The 17,720-nt window shown below is 35.9% G+C and overlaps 1 protein-coding gene across 1 annotated transcript in view; it reads right to left on the reverse strand.

Moving 5' to 3' along the window:
* LOC140163202 (uncharacterized) overlaps window positions 1–17,720 on the reverse strand; it is a 155,810-nt gene that overhangs the window by 131,963 nt on the left and 6,127 nt on the right. Inside the window, exons 5-13 of the mRNA XM_072186601.1 lie at window positions 16,487–16,597; window positions 15,367–15,477; window positions 8,902–9,138; window positions 7,218–7,526; window positions 6,807–7,076; window positions 4,949–5,257; window positions 4,173–4,409; window positions 1,852–2,160; window positions 1,461–1,733 (exon numbers count right to left, since the gene is read on the reverse strand). Of these exons, the coding sequence (XP_072042702.1) occupies window positions 1,461–1,733; window positions 1,852–2,160; window positions 4,173–4,409; window positions 4,949–5,257; window positions 6,807–7,076; window positions 7,218–7,526; window positions 8,902–9,138; window positions 15,367–15,477; window positions 16,487–16,597 (2,166 nt within the window). The remainder of the gene's footprint in view (window positions 1–1,460; window positions 1,734–1,851; window positions 2,161–4,172; window positions 4,410–4,948; window positions 5,258–6,806; window positions 7,077–7,217; window positions 7,527–8,901; window positions 9,139–15,366; window positions 15,478–16,486; window positions 16,598–17,720) is intronic.

A 17,720-nucleotide genomic window follows, 5' to 3' on the forward strand; every position in this document is an offset into this window, starting at 1 on the left:
GGTTTGCTTGACTGCTTACATTAGACCCGGTTTTAACCACCGTTTGTCAGTGGGAGCCGGTAGCCCAATTGATAGGTCGTCCGTGTAGAGATCGGCAGGTCGTGGGTTCGAATCCCATGCCGGCTCCTTCCCTTGCCCCCTTTTCAAGTTGGCTTGTGTGCCAGTCGGGATTTGCGATTATTTTTTATCTTGTTTAAAGTAGGTAACCCTATTGGTTGAGGCTATGGATTGTTTTTAAACTTAAATACAATTTCAAATATCGCCCCCCTTTATGCATCTATGTGAAAAAACGAGAACATTTTCAGTGTAAATTAATTCTTCAGTGGGAGGTTCGCTCCCTTATATTTGTTCGTGTTCCTCTTATCATGCTTGACAGGAAAAGTTCTTGCCCTTTATTTATTTCGCTTTTATGTATTTATTTTATTTTGTTTTAAGTGCATATCATTATAGCGCCCTCTATATAGTTTGATTTATTTTTCCAGGCGAACTGGTATCGGAATGAAACGTCGCGAATTTTTCTTGCCTACCAGAATTCTCGGGCGTTTGACACTTTGCTTAAATTGGTAACCACAATTCGCCAGATTTTTTTCACGATTTCTTCGGAAATAGATTATTTTGGAGTGACAAATTTCAGGATGGTAATGAGAAAAATATGGCTATTATATGATACCAAAATTCATTAACAATGAGAAATTTCTTGTAGCGAGCAATATAGCATGCGTTTTCCCATTACCTAGCGGGTTCCTTTCTTTCGCCTTAGGTTGAAAACGTGTAATTTTCCTGTAGTTTTATCAAGTCTCATTAGAATTATTATTATAATGCGATTTCAAATTCCAATATGCATTATTTAATCAGTCAAAAGTCGAAAGGGTAGATGTGAAAAAAGGCGTTTACGAATCTTTATTCTGACATCATTATTATCACAACTTAAATATACTATGGTATGATGTTATTTTGAGAACTTTATATTTATTTTTATTTAGTAACAGTTTTACGACACATATCGTCGGGCGAAGTGCAAGATTGTTCAGGTGTTTTGGAAGATTTTAAAACCGTAAGGTAAATGCGCATATTTTAACTGATTTTGTAAGTCTTATAAGCAATTTATTATTTTGTAATTAAAATGTTAAACTGTGTTAAACAATAAATGAAACAATTAAAACACAAAAAATACATTCCTGCTAAATTAAACTAATGGTTTATATGATTTTCTCGAAACAAAAACGCTTTTAAATGATCTTTTATTAGGTTTGGTATAAGACTTCCGGCTAAGCCTCTCACACCATCTGATCTGCACTTAACTACGGCTAGGTGCCTCAAGTACTTACGTCTTAAGGATAATCACAACCTGGTATTGCATTTAAATTCGGGTCTGTGATATACAATAATGTCATGCAAAGAACAAATCAATGTTTTCATGTTCTTGGGTTTATAATTTTAAAACATACTTATTAGCTTACCGACATCGCAAATTTGAGTTTCATCGCTTTTATCTCTACACTGATTTCTTCCATCGCAAACATTATCCGTGTCAGTACATAGTCCATTTGAACAGAGGAATTGGAATGGACAGGTAGCACAGAAAGCTTCGTCCTCGTCACTACCATCAGCACAATCATCAAACCCATCACAAGCCCATACTTTGGAAACACATGTTCCATCGGGACAGAAGAATTCATCTGGTGCACACGTTGTGGCTACAGTAGTACTTTGCGCTGTTGTTTGAGCAAATACTAAAACATAAACATAAACATACAGATTCTTTTATAAAGGTATAAACGTTATAGAACTTCACATAAGTCTATTTAAGATGAATTTTAGTACGTTCTTAAATAAATTATTACAGCTTACACGTTTCGAAAACCTGCAGAGGTATTCCAAGATCATAGAGATCGGGTTCTCCTTGTCCTTCAGTTTCTATGACTATACGAGTTTCAACGTCATACATCGTTCCTGGTGCCAATCCTGTAATCGTGTAATTTGTACCGGCTTCAGCAGGAACGTTAACAGTTTGCGAAGACCCGCCATCTTGTGTAGTGAATGTGACAGCATAGTGTGTGATATTTCTTGGAGGGTTGCTTACTAGTGCCGGTGGAGGCGTGTCCCAAATTAGTAAAACGGACCCTCCTCCTACATTGGCTATAAAAGGCGATGGTAAATCTGAAACGAACAATGAGTTTAACACTTAACTGCATTAGGGTGGACTCATGAGTTTGACGAACATTGCTGTGTACATGTAAAATCTGTGTGCTGTTTTGATTTATTTTGACTGAAAGCAAGAGAAAATTGCACACAAAGAAAATCAATTTATTTACACTAGATTTTAGTGACTTTGAGAGTAATTTTCTAATTCTAGTAGCAATTCAATTTTCGTGTGAGTGCAACTAGTCCATTTCTGCTGAAATTGAAATTTTTGAAGGCGTATACAATTTTAGGTAAATGAAATTATTTTAAATTATTTTACCAGTCTTAAAAGCAATCAGTTAATAGCATGAATATTTTTTGCCCAACGACTTAAGACCAAAATTATATGCGATGTTCCCGCTAACACGACGAAATGTGCTCATTAAATATGCTTTTAAATAATTATCTAGTTTTAGATTAGGTATGTAGATCTGGAAGCCACGCGCAGTTCGCCGTTGAGTACAATATAGTAGAATTAACCAATTAGCATTGGTGTTGGATGTTTTACTTATTAATTATTCAATTAAAAGTAATCCATGAAATGGCTTATTTGTCTATGTTGTTCTCACCCGTCGGGTTAACACGTAATTAGAATGGAATCAAAATTAAATTAAATTTGGACTTACTTATCTGTGTTTTACAAGCATGTTTTGCAAAGCAAATGTTTCAATATGCCACGGAGTATAGTATCAATTAAATTCGTTTATATATTTCATTTTCTAAGACTCATCAGTCAAAATTAGCTAATTAATTAGTAATTAATTAAATAAATGTACCGTATCGTTACAAAGTGAAATGTTGTGCTTTGCATAGTAGCGCATCGATTATTTTTTATACACATGTTATAATTAAGAAATATCTGCAAAAATGAAAAACATTGCATGTCATATAGGCGTACGCGTCGCTACATTGCATAGTGACGTATCGGACCTATACGCCGCTATGGAATGAAGCCGACGAAAAGTAACGCCACAGGGACACCTATGTTTCAGATGGATATTTTATTTTTGAAAAGACCATACATATGCAATACATAAAAAAAATATTTCGTATAGCCCCCTCACGAAAACTATTGCATTGCATTGGTACTTGGTCAATTAGCATTTTGTTCAAATGTTATTACACAATTTGTTGCCGTTCTTTTTATGGTCATTTTCATTTTACATATAAAGTTTATGGAGATTAATATTAGACAAGGCTGGAAAGAGCGCCATAGCCTCATTCTAGGCCGTTTTAGGTACTTAAATACTCATAAAAAGAACGGCAACAAATTGTGTAATAAAATTTGCACAAAATGCTACTTGAGCAATTACAAATATAATTAAATACTTTTGGAGAGGGGGCTATTGCTAAAACAAAAAATGCCCTATACCTTAGTGGTTATGAAACAAAGGTGGGGATTATACGGCGATCGAGGTGGCTTAAGGTTAGAGTATTGTGTTTTGCGTGTTTTCCAGAGTGACGTATATTTTTGTACATATTATTTGTTTGACAGCAATATTATGTATTTATTTATTTAGAAAAATATTTTGAAATAAAATCTATTGGTTTGTCATTCTGTCGACACCACAGAATGTATATACATGTATAAACATTTCCGTTAAGTTGAAATCATGTCAAATTATCCGTCTGATGATCGGTATACCCGATGATCGTAAGTGAAGGTATTCCGTGAAACTATTAGTAACGGTTGCCTTGCCAGAGGTCTATACTTTGAATTTGTTTCTATAGCTCACCTGTAATGGGTTTGAGCACCCTAAATTCCAAAGTTAGTCACTTGTAAAGTAAACTAGTTAGAAATAAAATCTATTTAGTTTACTACAGGCATTTCACATAATTTACAAAATATAACGAATGTCTGATTTACACAACTCGATTTTAAATTGACATTTCTTCAAACCCGATTTTCTCGAAAAGTATTCACGGTGCCCCACTATACGCCACTATGGAATACAGCCGACAAATTTAAACCCTTCATAATAATTTACCTATATCGCACATTTGAGTCTCATCGCTGTCATCTCTACACTGATTTATTCCATCGCAAACATTTTGCGTGTCTATACATTGGCCATTTGAACAGAAGAATTGGAAGGGGCAGGTAGCACAGAAAGCTTCGTCTTCATCACTGCCATCAGCACAGTCTTCAAACCCATCACATGCCCAGTCTTTGAAGACACATGGTCCATCAACGCAGAAGAATTTATCTGGTGGGCATGTTGGAGCTGAAGACAGCAACAAAAAACAAAAACATAAATCGGTTTGCATTTTCTATGTCATTGCGTGCCTAATCAGGACACGTACACTAATAAACCGTGAAATAACCCTGTTTCATCTACACAGAGGTGATTGACCTGGAAGCTCATTTTTAGGATTGTTGCACATAACCAGTCGTGGACCTTTACGTCTCTCATGTAGTTCAGAAAGTCGCAATAACTCAAAAATTGCTTTTAAACGTGAATGATGTATACGTGTATGGTATGCCTAATACAAGTAGTATCTAGTGGTATATGGGGAGAGATTGGCATGTTTAGGTTATCTTGTTTGTTAGCTTTGTTTTGTTTTTCAGTTTACATGTAGTCGGATTCATGCCATGTCTTTCATAGCTCATGTCTCCGCAGTCGTTATTTCCATTACAAATAACAATAATACACGTAATACATTTAGCATTAACGTCAGTGTTTTTAAGCTTACAGTTCAATATGTTTTGTTTAAAATTTGATTTTGAATACATATATCTATAGGGCCTATGGTTATAGCTTACACGTTATGAAAACTTGTGTTGGTATTCCGAGATCATAAGGCTCAGGTTCTCCTTGTCCTTCAGTTGCTATGACTACGTGAGTTTCAATGTCATACATCGTGCTTGGTGTCAATCCTGTAATCGTATAATTTGTACCAGCTTCAGCAGGAATGTAAACAGTTTGTGAAGGCCCACCATCTCGTGGAGTTAATGTTACAGCATAGTGTGTGATATTTCTTGGAGGGTTGCTTTCTAGTGCCGGCGGAGGCTCGTCCCAAGTTAGTGTGACCGATATTCCTTCTACAATGGCAATAGATGGTGATGGTAGATCTGAAATGAACATTATAAAAGCGTTTTACACTTAGCTGCATAGAGGGAGGCATCTGTTTCTGCTCCGCTTCAAGCGGACATTTTATAATTTATAAAGCACAAATAGTAAACTAGTCCATGGCAAAATAACACAGCGAGTAATTGTTTCAAGAATTGGGTGAAGGCGTCATTGTGTATCTTTGACCCCGGGTGCCACAACCCCTAGCTTCGCCACTGTTTGTAAAGACGAAAGGGTCATTTAGGAATCAGATTTATGCGGATCTGTGTCTGTCTGTCCGAGAGTTATTGACTTTTTACTTTTTACTTGTTAATTAGGTTGAAATAGTCATTTCCTTTATATCATTTCATTTTATATTTAGGATAAAATTCGGTGAAACTCAATTTTACCTATACTTTTGTACATAGCCAGAATTTCCCAAATTTGCGTGGGCGTGCTCACATTATGACGTCATAGCGACATTATGTGGGGAAAATGTTTGTACTTATTTTGATATCACAGGATAGAGGAGAAATGTTTAATATGGGATGAGGCAAACAATGATATTTTTTTAAATTTATTATCACATCATTGACCTGCTCGAAAATTCACGAAACAAGCTGACAACATTTCCTTCTCTGGACACTGAAAACAAAGCAATGGGATTTTATTGCAACTTTCAAATATTGGTTTACGTTCATTTAAATGTACATGTAATGATAATGATAACATTTTAATAAAGAATATATATTCTTATTTGTTTTCCACAAAATGTTACTTGATCACATTATATTCTCCTATATATTTTGAGCCCATAAATGAGGTATAACAAAGAAAATTGTTATTTCCTTCCAGCGCCTATAAAAAATTATAGCCTATAATGGCTATATTAGCTCGCGGATTGTTATTAAAGTTCACACAGCTGAGACGTATAAATAAGACGTAAGAGGAATAGCACTACACACACAGTTTATATGTCACTGATGCAATTATACACATCAATCGATCGATTCTCTCGTGATAAAACCGGAAATCTCTGATGTTAAACTTACATCACTTCAGGCTAAATCGTTTACTATTGTATTTTACTACACCATTGGGCATTTCAACCATGCAAAAAGGTAGAAATGTATTATGTATTTACCTAGTAAAGGTTTTGTGATACATATCTTTAACCCTGAGCCAAATTTTGTAACATGGACTACGAAGGGGTTGAGGTGTGGTTTATTACACATTTCCAAAATGGTTGCTACTACCAACAGGACGAAACATACTTTTTTCTCTTTTTTTCTCTTAAGATCGGACACGAAGGATCCAAATGAAACCATCTACAATCTGACCAACACCATCCATGGTACGAACCATCCACCCGTTATCATTGTTATGTAGTCTGAATGCCGTAAGCAGTTAAATGTTAAGAGAATTGCAACATGGAATTTATTTATGTTATCATTCTGCGATCTACATGAATTTCATGCAAAGAGCAAAGCAACAATTTAAATATGTCATTGGACTTATCATTTCAAACATAGCTTACCGACTTGTTACCGAATTTATTCCTTCATATCTTACCGACGCAAATTTGGGATTCATCGCTGTTATCTCTACACTGGTTTATTCCATCGCAAACATTTTGTATGTCTATACATCGACCATTTGAACAATAGAATTGGAATGGACAGGTGGCACAGAAAGCTTCGTCTTCGTCACTGCCATCAGCACAGTCTTCAAACCCATCACACGCCCATGCTTTGGACACGCACGTTTCATCAGCGCAGACAAATTCATCTGGTGCACACGTTGTAGCTACAGTAGAACTTTGCGCTGTTGTTTGAGCAAATACTAAAAAACATAAACATAAACATACAAATTCTTTTATAAAGGTATAAACGTTATAGAACTTCACATAAGTCTATTTAAGATGAATTTTAGTACGTTCTTAAATAAATTATGACTTTTAATATTTTCACGTCTGTAGCTTACACGTTTCGAAAACCTGCGGAGGTATTCCAAGATCATAGGGCTCAGGCTCTTCTTGTCCTTCAGTCTCTATGACTACACGCGTTTCAATATTATACATCGTTTCTGGTTCCAATCCTGTAATCGTGTAATTTGTACCAGCTTCAGCAGGAACGTAAACAGTTTGTGAAGACCCGCCATCTTGTGGAGTGAATGTGACAGCATAATACGTAATGTTTCTTGAAGGATTGCATTCTAGTGCCGGCGGGGGCTCTTCCCAACTTAATGTAACAAACATTCCTCCTACATTGGTAATATATGGCGATGGTAAATCTGAAACGAACAATTGCTTCTAATGAGTTTTAGACTTATGCGATAGTTTTAAATTCCATCATATTAGTAACTAATGAATGACGTACCTACTTGTTAGAAAGAAATTATGTGACATTTTATAAATATTGAAAAAAAAAACGTTCGTTTTTAATTTTGTGGCCGTTTTTAAGAATGAAGTTTACATCAGAGTTAACATGCAAGTCTATGTAGAGAGTTGTCAATGAAAGCATTATTACCTCAATTTTCACTCAGTCTTGGGTTTTTTGGAATGAGCGTTCGTTTTCTTTTTCAAATGTACACATTTCATTGTGTCATGCACTTCCACGGCGAATATTCTTCAAACGTATTGGTATGCCCTTCAACAGTTCACAAATAAGACATTGTCCTCCAAACACCTGTCCTATACCTCGCTGCTTAAGACACATCGGCGGGAGGTTCATGGGACCACAATATTAACAAGGTATTCCAAATTTGTTAGGATTTATATTAAAGTACGATGCGTCAAATCCCATATACTTATCCTTAAATCATGTTGCAAAGTTAGATGTTAGATGTGACAAATAGATCTTTTATGAATCTTTGTTTTGATTTTACTATCACTCTTTTTATCATAATAGTGTCTTGTTAAAGTGACCAAATGTTAAGAATATGTATATTATTCTAATAACAGTTTAGGGTTAATCGTCGGGTGAGTGCACACAGTTTGTATGTGCAATTTTTGTAGAAGTATCTTTTTGGAGGAGGAGTATACAAATGAAGGCGCTAACTTCAAAGGCTGCTTTGTGCAAAATTCATTTGAAGATATTCCTAAGAGTAGCAGTAACCTTGCCAATCTAATGACATTGGACCACTAGAATAGTTATAACAATGTTTTGGTTATCTTTAAAAAAATAATTGCAAAACTCTTTAACATCCCACGTGCGAAGAAAAAAATAATAAATATATTTTTTTGTTCCAAAAGGAGCTAAATCCAATGGCACCCATTTTTAAACTTTGCATTAGAGAATTTTTAGGCGACAAAATGATGTTGAAAATAGTTAGAAAATAAGCTAGAGTTACAAAAATATCCATTCCAATTGGAATTTTGGAAACAAAATTTTAAATATAGACACGGATATTTTACGCTATTTTGTTTTTTGAAGTAATTAAAAAAACAACAACATATAACCCAAAAACGCTTTCATGCAAAATTTGGAAAATGGTTCGAACTACTTTCTTGCACTAATACGACGAAATGTGCTTTTAAATTATTTTCTGTTAGATTTGGTACGCAGGACCCAACCCAGCCATTGTGTACTCCAGTATTCATGCAAGGAGGAAAGCAATATATAAAAATACCATAGATTTAACATTTTAAATTCTACGTATAGCTTACCGACGTCGCACAGTTGAGTTTCATCGCTGTTATCTCTGCACTGATTTATTCCATTGCAAACATTTTCTATGTGTATACATCGGCCATTTGAACAATAGAATTGGAAGGGGCAGGTAGCACAGAAAGCTTCGTCTTCATCACTACCATCAGCACAGTCATCAAACCCATCACACGCCCATACTTTGGACACACATGTTCCATCGGCGCAGAAGAATTCATCTGGTGCACACGTTGGAGCTGAAAATGTTAATGAAATAAGTCATCGCTTCCAGCAAATGTGGACGCAAGCAATCATTATTAGCAGCTGGAGTATAACCTCTACTGTCTCAATATATAATTACCGGATGAATTAATTCTGTCATAAACTACATTCTGTACTCACACTGTTTAAAAATCGGGAATCGAACCCAGCACCTCAGGTTTACGAGACCTGTGTCTTAACCGCTGGTTGAAATTCGAACCCATAATCGGTCACTTAAACTTATCTCCTCCCCGCAAATAACCCAAACAAGTCTGATCAGAATGAACACGTATGAAGAATATTGTTGTCAAACTTGGAATGAGCTGCATTGTAACGTGCGTTTCGTAACCATCCATTTTTTGTAACCACGGAAATAACATTGACGTGTAGGAAACAGCTGGTGCTACACGTTTTTTGTTGTTGTTTGTTTGTCCTGTTTTGTTTTTGTTTTGTTTTATTTGTTTGTTTGTTTTTTGTTTGGGTGTTTTGTTTTGAGGTGTTTTCTTTTTCTCTATATTGTATTTCTTTTTCCTTTTTTTGTATTTCTTTATATTTTAGTGTTTTTTGTTTGTTTTTGATTTCATTATTTTAAAGTTATGACCACATTCATTCAGCCGGGTTTTTTTCTACGACACACTGTATATGCACGATGCATTCACAGCCACTTCTAAATTGGTCAAAGAATAATATTAGATGACTGATGTTCCAGAATGTTGATGAGGACATTATGAAACATCTGTTGGAAGTAAATGCAGAGAGTAGTTATTCTTGAGAGGGCACTCTATTCATGTGGTTTCTTTTCCAACGCTAAAAGATCACGAATTTTGGTGGTTTGCAAGTGAAAAGTGTCCGCACTATCGATTGAATACGTAACTGTTATGAATAATTTATTAGGTTTTTCAATGCAATCGCCCCGACCCATTAATACATTGCGATTTTCCAAACGTAGACGTAGGACGTACGTTTTTACGTACGTTAACACGTACGTTTTTACGTAGCTATGTATTGCAGTGAGGCCACATACTTTACCAACGCTCGTGTTGTGGCGCTATGTCCTAGAGTCAGTCATCTGGTGATTTGTTTTGCATGAAATCAGCCCGGGGTAGTCGGTGGGGTCAGGGATCAATAAAGGAATCTTAATCCTCTCTACGTCATACATAAATTCGCCCAGTCTCATTTCCGTATTATTATTATTTTTTTTAAATGGAATTTCAGTTCGGCACAGGTGGGCCTCGAACCCACGCCGCTGCTACATACAGAATACAGAAGTCCAGCGCACTAATCCACTGGACCACATGACAGTTCGGTAGCCATATTGAATTTTAAACATATAGGCTATAGGCAACTCCAACATTGATCGGGTATATACCACTTGACATGTGACGTCATTGCCCGGCAGTATGCGCGCGAATTATGGCAATGTCCATTGTTCTTTACCCTGCAGTGTGCGTACGCATCGTAGTTTGCTCAGGGCACGTGCATTTCAAATCGCCCACCATATGTCATATAGTACAAGAAAGCCATTGAAAAGTGTAGCGGTTTGTTTGAGCATATCGAGAAGACGAGTCCCTCACCTTTGTTGATAAACAATGATTTCATATTATCATAATAACAGTGCTCATCAGTTAATAGCCACTTGGTGAATAGATGGGCATTATCAGCTATCAAAGAGATATCTTATGCAGCTGCCAATCACGATAGAGGCTTGAAAACATTTTGTTATAAACCCAAAAGTGATATAAGGACAAAACTGTCCATGTTGGTACTTGATTGTTTGGATTCTTATATGTTGAAAATCACTTGTAGTAGTATTTTTTATGCGTAGTGTATATTGTTTATAAATTATACAGCTTTTCAATTTTGGGCATTAATGCTCTGTTGCACTGTTTTCATCAACCTATTTTTATCGTAGTGCATTTCTAATGTGTGTGAGCCGAAATGTCGTGGTAGATTGCAATCATGCTTTTGTTGAACTGCACTCCGCCATAACTACGGTGAAGGACACCGGTTCAAATCCTTTGTTTGGAGCCAATCGATAAAAGAATGCAGGGCCTCTTTAAGTTAAGAAGTGACGTAATAATCGCAATAGATGAATACAATGTTTGAATAGATCGCCCAACCATGCCAACACAAGCAGGTTGCACTAATCACCTGTGTATGTCTGCAAATATAGATTGAATACAATACAGCTCTTTTTAAAAATACTAATCTTATAGGTGCGAGTGAACATCCTTTCTTTGACATCTATGGTTCAATGCATAGGTACCGCGTGTACGTTGTAGTGCAGGGTGATATAATAAAAATTGTATTCATCTATTGCTATGGTAGTTAATCCGATTAATTATGTCACTTCTGCGGTGAATAAACTCAGCTTTAATTCACAATGACTCATTTACATAGGCTTTGGCAAAAGGTCGTGTTCATTAGCTCGAGATACTTTAGCTAAAATACAGGCAGGGCTATGACACTCACCTCATTTGCATGGCAAAATTACCCGTCTCCTCTGCAGCCAATTTGGTTTCGCTCCATCGAAATCAAGCTGGTCACGGAGGAGACTACCCTCCTTTTTGTTTGTTCATTTGTGTATGGAGAGCCCTTTTTGGAGTCTATAATGACTTAGGCTATGCTCTCAGCTAGAGTCCGACGCTGCATTGTACTAGAAATACCTTTTTTTGTGAAATCGCTATAGAGCCAATCGGGAACACGTATTCGTTTTGAAAATATAGCATTAAAATTAGTATCACCCTTGTGGCCCCGTGCAGTGGAAAACCTTAATTCTTTCATTAAAAGGAAATGAAAATTTAAAAAACACGGATCTACCTGTGCACCTATAAAATGGGCACAGCAATTTGTCTCAAATATGAATGAATTTTAAGAAACATACGGGATATGATGAACATTGACCTGACGCCATGATAGTAGGATCTATTAGTCGTTTTATATACAATGTATATACCGTATTGTCATAATACCAATATTTGTCATTATATATGATGAGTAATATTTAGCAACGTAAATGTGCAGTTCATATGCACAAACGAATACTGATCTTTATGATATTCAGGTTTTTGTACATCACATATAAACATGTCACATAGGAGGTCATACGTGTTGACCTTCATCTATTGTATTTGTTCATCTGTGTATGGAGAGGATTAACGCCATTAAAACTCCATCAGTATTAGGGCGTAGTTCAGTGAACTCACCGGATTGCTGTTCCAAGTACTTTGATAATACAGATAATATGTATTAATGGGTCGAGGCTATTGCATTGAAAAACCTAATAAATTATTCATAACAGTTACGTAATCAATCGATAGTGCGGACACTTTTCATTTGCAAACCACCAAAATTCGTGATCTTTTAGCGTTGGAAAAGAAACCACGTGAATAGAGTGCCCTCTCAAGAATATCAACTCTCTGATACAGGTTTACATTTACTGTCTTACATTATCTTGCTGTATTTCAGCTAGAGCGCCAGACAAATAAATAAATAAATAAATAAATAACCGATCAGGAATTGTGCATATTTGAACGTGTTCCAACTTTCGACCTGCAAAAAAATGCTTGCCCCCCCCCTTTTGCCCTGCCGACCAATCTTTGCCCCCCCCCTCCCCACCCCATATAATACTTCACCACCTCGGGGATACACAAAGTTATTGCACCATCCCTCAGCTATACAAAAAACACATGATATTTTGACTATAACATTTGTAGAGAAACACTCGTTCTCTACGTTTCCTTTACCTAGACTCGAGGTAAAATCAGCCTATTTCCACGTGGAACCATGGTGGAACGTACGTTTTAATGCTACGTTGAGTCCAAAATGTCAAATCGCAAGGTGATTTTTTATACGCAAAGTATCACACACATTTCAATAGACAATCTCTGCGTATAAATATTGCGTTTAAATTTAGTCCATTTTTAACACATCGTTGTACCTTTATTATAATGATTTGTTACTAACAAAAAGGATCATAATAATAATTAGACTTTCCTTCGTATGTTCATTATCTTTGACTGTCTTTAACATATTGTGGAATGGACGAATTTTGTGCATTTTCAACGATGTATCTACGTCGATTTCGCACGTGGAATATTTTCAAAAATAGCTAAATACGTGACCTCGCTTCGATACAGGAGAGTGGTTTTGAATAGATCAACGTACGTCCGATGTCTACGTTTAGAAATCGCAATCTCTCTATTATCTGTATTATCAAAGAACGTGGAATAGCAATCCGGTGAGTTCACTGAACTACGCCCTAATACTGATGGAGTTTTAATGGCGTTTAATGGCGCTTCTCCTCTCCATACACAAATGAACAAATACAATAGATGAAGGTCAACACGTATGACCTCCTATGTAGCATGTTATACGTGGTGTACAAAAACCTGAATATCATAAAGAGAAGTATTCGTTTGTGCATATGTGACTGGACGCGGCGAATCAGCCGTAAAGTCGGCCCCGGTCAATTTTGTTTTATTTCGTGTTTAGAAAATATACACCATAAGCTTTAAAATGGTATATCATTTGACTTCAAACGATATCCAAAAGCGGGGTTATGATTTGTTGAACTCTGTTCCTTCGACAAAATTGTATTTTTTATCGGTTCTACAAGTGTCTCTTTTTCTACATTTCTGGTAATAAATATCCAACAGTCATAATTGGCGGTCATTTCAAATAATACCCAAGTCAACGAGGCTCAGAAATATCCTCTCATTGTTCATTGTTGATTATACATACCTAGATAAAATACAATGCTTTGTTATCTACCACTTGAACAGGATTTAGCCAAAGCAAACAAAGACAAGAACTATTCTATAGAAATAGGTAGAAGCTTATTATCCTCTTCAGCAGTAGTATTATTGATTGATTTAAACAGCGTTTGATAAGATACTTGTCGCAACGAATTGATACACCTATGAATACGACCTTCACATACATTTGACACTTTAACTCAAAATACAATTTGCCGAGTTTACGGCTGATTCGCCGCGTCCACTCACATATGAACTGCACATTTACGTGTTTTTTTTTAACGAAAGATATGAAAGGCCAATACCTTTCTCAAAAACATTGCAATTAATATACATGTTTGTACAGCCGCCTTTATCAGTAATATAGTTGTTCAAACTCCAAATAACGTTTTTGTTGAGAGTGTCTGCCTCTTGTCTCTTGTGTCAAAAAAACCTCGTTTAGAGGCATATATATGCTTGTTGACGGAATTTTACGGTATTGGTATTATGACAATACGGTATATACATTGTATATAAAACGACTAATAGATCCTACTATCATGGCGTCAAGTCAATGGTTCATCATATCCCGTATTTTCTTAAAATTCATTCATATTTGAGACAAATTGATGTGCCCATTTTATAGGTGCCCAGGTGGATCCGTGTTTTTTTTAATTTTCATTTCTTTTTAATGAAAGAATTAAGGTTTTCCACTGCACGGGGGCCACAAGGGTGATACTAATTTTAATGCTATATTTTCAAAATGAATACGTGTTCCCGGTTGGCTCTACAGCGATTTTACAGAAAAGGTATTTCTAGTACAATGCAGCGTCGGACTCTAGCTGAGAGCGTACCCTAAGTCATTATAGACTCCAAGAATGGCTCTCCATACACAAATGAACAAACACAAAGGAGGGTAGTCTCTTCCGTGGCCAGCTTGATTTCGATGGAGCGAAACCAAATTGGCTACGGAGGAGACGGGTCATTTTGCTATGCAAATTTTTCAGTGTCGTAGCCCTGGTAATTGTATGCAGATCTTTCAATGTTGACAGAGAAAATCAGACACAAAGAAGGACACTGTTCGCTGGTTACTGCTGCAGAAACAAGACTGAACCTGTATCTAAACTGGACCACTGGAACCCAAAGCACGGGAAAGGAAAACCAGACAGAGCTGCACTAATCTAAATTTATGTTTTAGAAGCTATGGAGAACCTTCATTTCTATGTAAACTTTTAAAGCAGCCCGCCGTCAACTTATAGGGAGGTTAAGTCCACTGTATGCATGTAAGCATTTTTAAAGGCAAAAACAATTCTGGATCCAGGTATGTAAGGGGGACGACGACTACTCCTTTTGAACAATATCGGGAGAGCATTAGACATTGCACACTTAACTCTTTTTAACCATAATATATTTATAGTCGTAAATCAATAAGTAATAACCCAGTAAAACATTACATTAGAAACGAAGCTTTGTATACAAATTATGTACCTGGTTCAGTTGTCACTGAAGAATCCGTTGTTGTAGATGACTCAGTGGTACCTAATTGTTCTGCTGTAGTGAATGGTTTGGACGTAGTGGTCATTTTCATTGTAGTTGGACCTGAATTAGAGAACAAGCATAACAAATCAACATACAACATATCAAAAACATGCGCATATTGTGTCAAATATTTATAATAAAGGCCAACACTAATCTATGTTGACATCGTAACGCACGACATTTGACTGGAGACTTATGACACTGCGCCAGCGATGCAAGAGATGAAGCTATGGAGAGCCGTCGTTTTTATGTAAACTTTTCAGAATAGCCCCACCGTCAATTTATAGGGAGGTTACGTCCACTATATGCATGTAAGCATTTTTAAGGACAAACATAATTTTGAAGTACCGACCTCACATACCCCACCCTCCCACAACAATCCTTGATCCAGGTATACAGTAAGCCAAATAATTAAGGTACAAGTTATGTTCACCCCTTGTATATCCCAAACAATGACAGATATGTCTTAATTGGAACCACAAGTCAATAGCTGCATCTTTTAGTTCGAAATTAAGACCTCATTTGTTGAAATTGTGCAAGAAATAAAGACATGACGATCCAAATACCCAACGAAGATGTCAATTTAAAAGTTGCAGTTTGCTGCATTGCATGCCCTACCGTCCGCGACCAAGAAGACGTAGCGCCGTGCTTCCATTGATTAGCACGTTGACACTAGCGTCGTTCTTTCATTGATTAGAACACAACATTGCAACTTTTGATTTCGTTTTTTCATTAGGTTTTAGATCACCGCATCTTTAATTCTCAACGAATTTTAACAAATAAGGTCTTAAATCCGAGCTAAAGAGTACAGGTATTGGCGGCTTGTTTTAATTTTCATATTTGTTTTTATTTAGGATATACAGGGGTGAACGCAACTGGTACCTTAATTTTTTGGCTTACTGTATAAGGGGTGGAACGACGACTATTCCTTTTGAACACTAACTAGAGAGCAGGAGACATTACACACTTAACGCTTTTCAAAGTAAATGTATTTATAGTCGTAAATAGATAAATAATAACCCAGAAAACATTACATTAGGAATTAACTTGGTATACAATAATTATGTACCTGGCTCAGTTGTCACTGAAGAATCCGTTGTTGTAGATGACTCAGTGGTACCTAATTGTTCTGCTGTAGTGAATGGCTTGGACGTAGTGGTCATTTTCATTGTGGTTGGACCTGAATTAGAGAACAAGCATAACAATTCAACATACAACATATCAAAAACATTCGCATATTGTGTCAAATATTTATAATAAAGGCCAACACTAATCTATGTTGACATCGTAATGCAAGACATTTGACTGGAGACTTATGACACTGAGCCAGCGATGCAAGAGATGAAGCTATGGAGAGCTGTCGTTTTTATGTAAACTTTTCAGAATAGCCCCATCGTCAATTTATAGGGAGGTTAAGTCACTATTTGCATGTAAGCATTTTTAAGGACAAAAATAATTTTGAAGTACCGACCTCACATACCCCACCCTCCCACAACAATCCTGGATCCAGGTATATAAGGGGTGGAACGACGACTATTCCTTTTGAACACTAACTAAGTAAATGTATTTATAGTCGTAACCCAGCAAACACAAAACGTTTTCGACATCATTCGCAAAAGGTTATAAAAGGTTGTCAGAAAACGTTTAAATGCCGGGTTATATAAAGGGTATATTAAGGGTATAAAACGTTTTCATAACATTAAAAAGCATTTTTTGATAATCTACTGCTCAGCAAACAAAAAATGTTTTAGAGAAAACGTTTAAATGTCGGGTTATATGAAGGGTATAAAACGTTTTAATAACATTCCATTTTTGAAAACTTGATACAAAACATTCTAAACAGAATGTTATTTGGGGGTTGAAAAAATATTTTGCGAAAAAATGTTTGCCCAAAATATTTGCAATAACGTTTTAAAAACGATTTCATGTTATTTAAATGTTATTAAAACGTTTTGAAAAAAACCAAAACATTTTAAGAACATTTCTGTGTTTGCTAAGTGCAAATATTTTAACATAATGTTATTTAAGTGTTGACAAAATATTTGGCAAAAATGTTTGCAAAAATAGTTTACAATAACATTTTTGAAAACATTTGAAAAATATTGTTGTAGTGTGTTTTCATACAAAACGTTTTCATGACCTTTATATAACCAGACATTTTAATGTTATTGAAACGTTTTTATGTAAACCAAAAGCCAAAATATAACTTATTTAAAACGTTTTAAAACTTTTTTGTGTTTGCTGAAAAATCAGTACGTAATATCCCAGTAAAACATTACATTAGGAATTAGCTTGGTATACAA

The sequence above is a fragment of the Amphiura filiformis genome, chromosome 10 (genome assembly GCF_039555335.1).
Source record: "Amphiura filiformis chromosome 10, Afil_fr2py, whole genome shotgun sequence".
NCBI lineage: Eukaryota > Metazoa > Echinodermata > Ophiuroidea > Amphilepidida > Amphiuridae > Amphiura > Amphiura filiformis.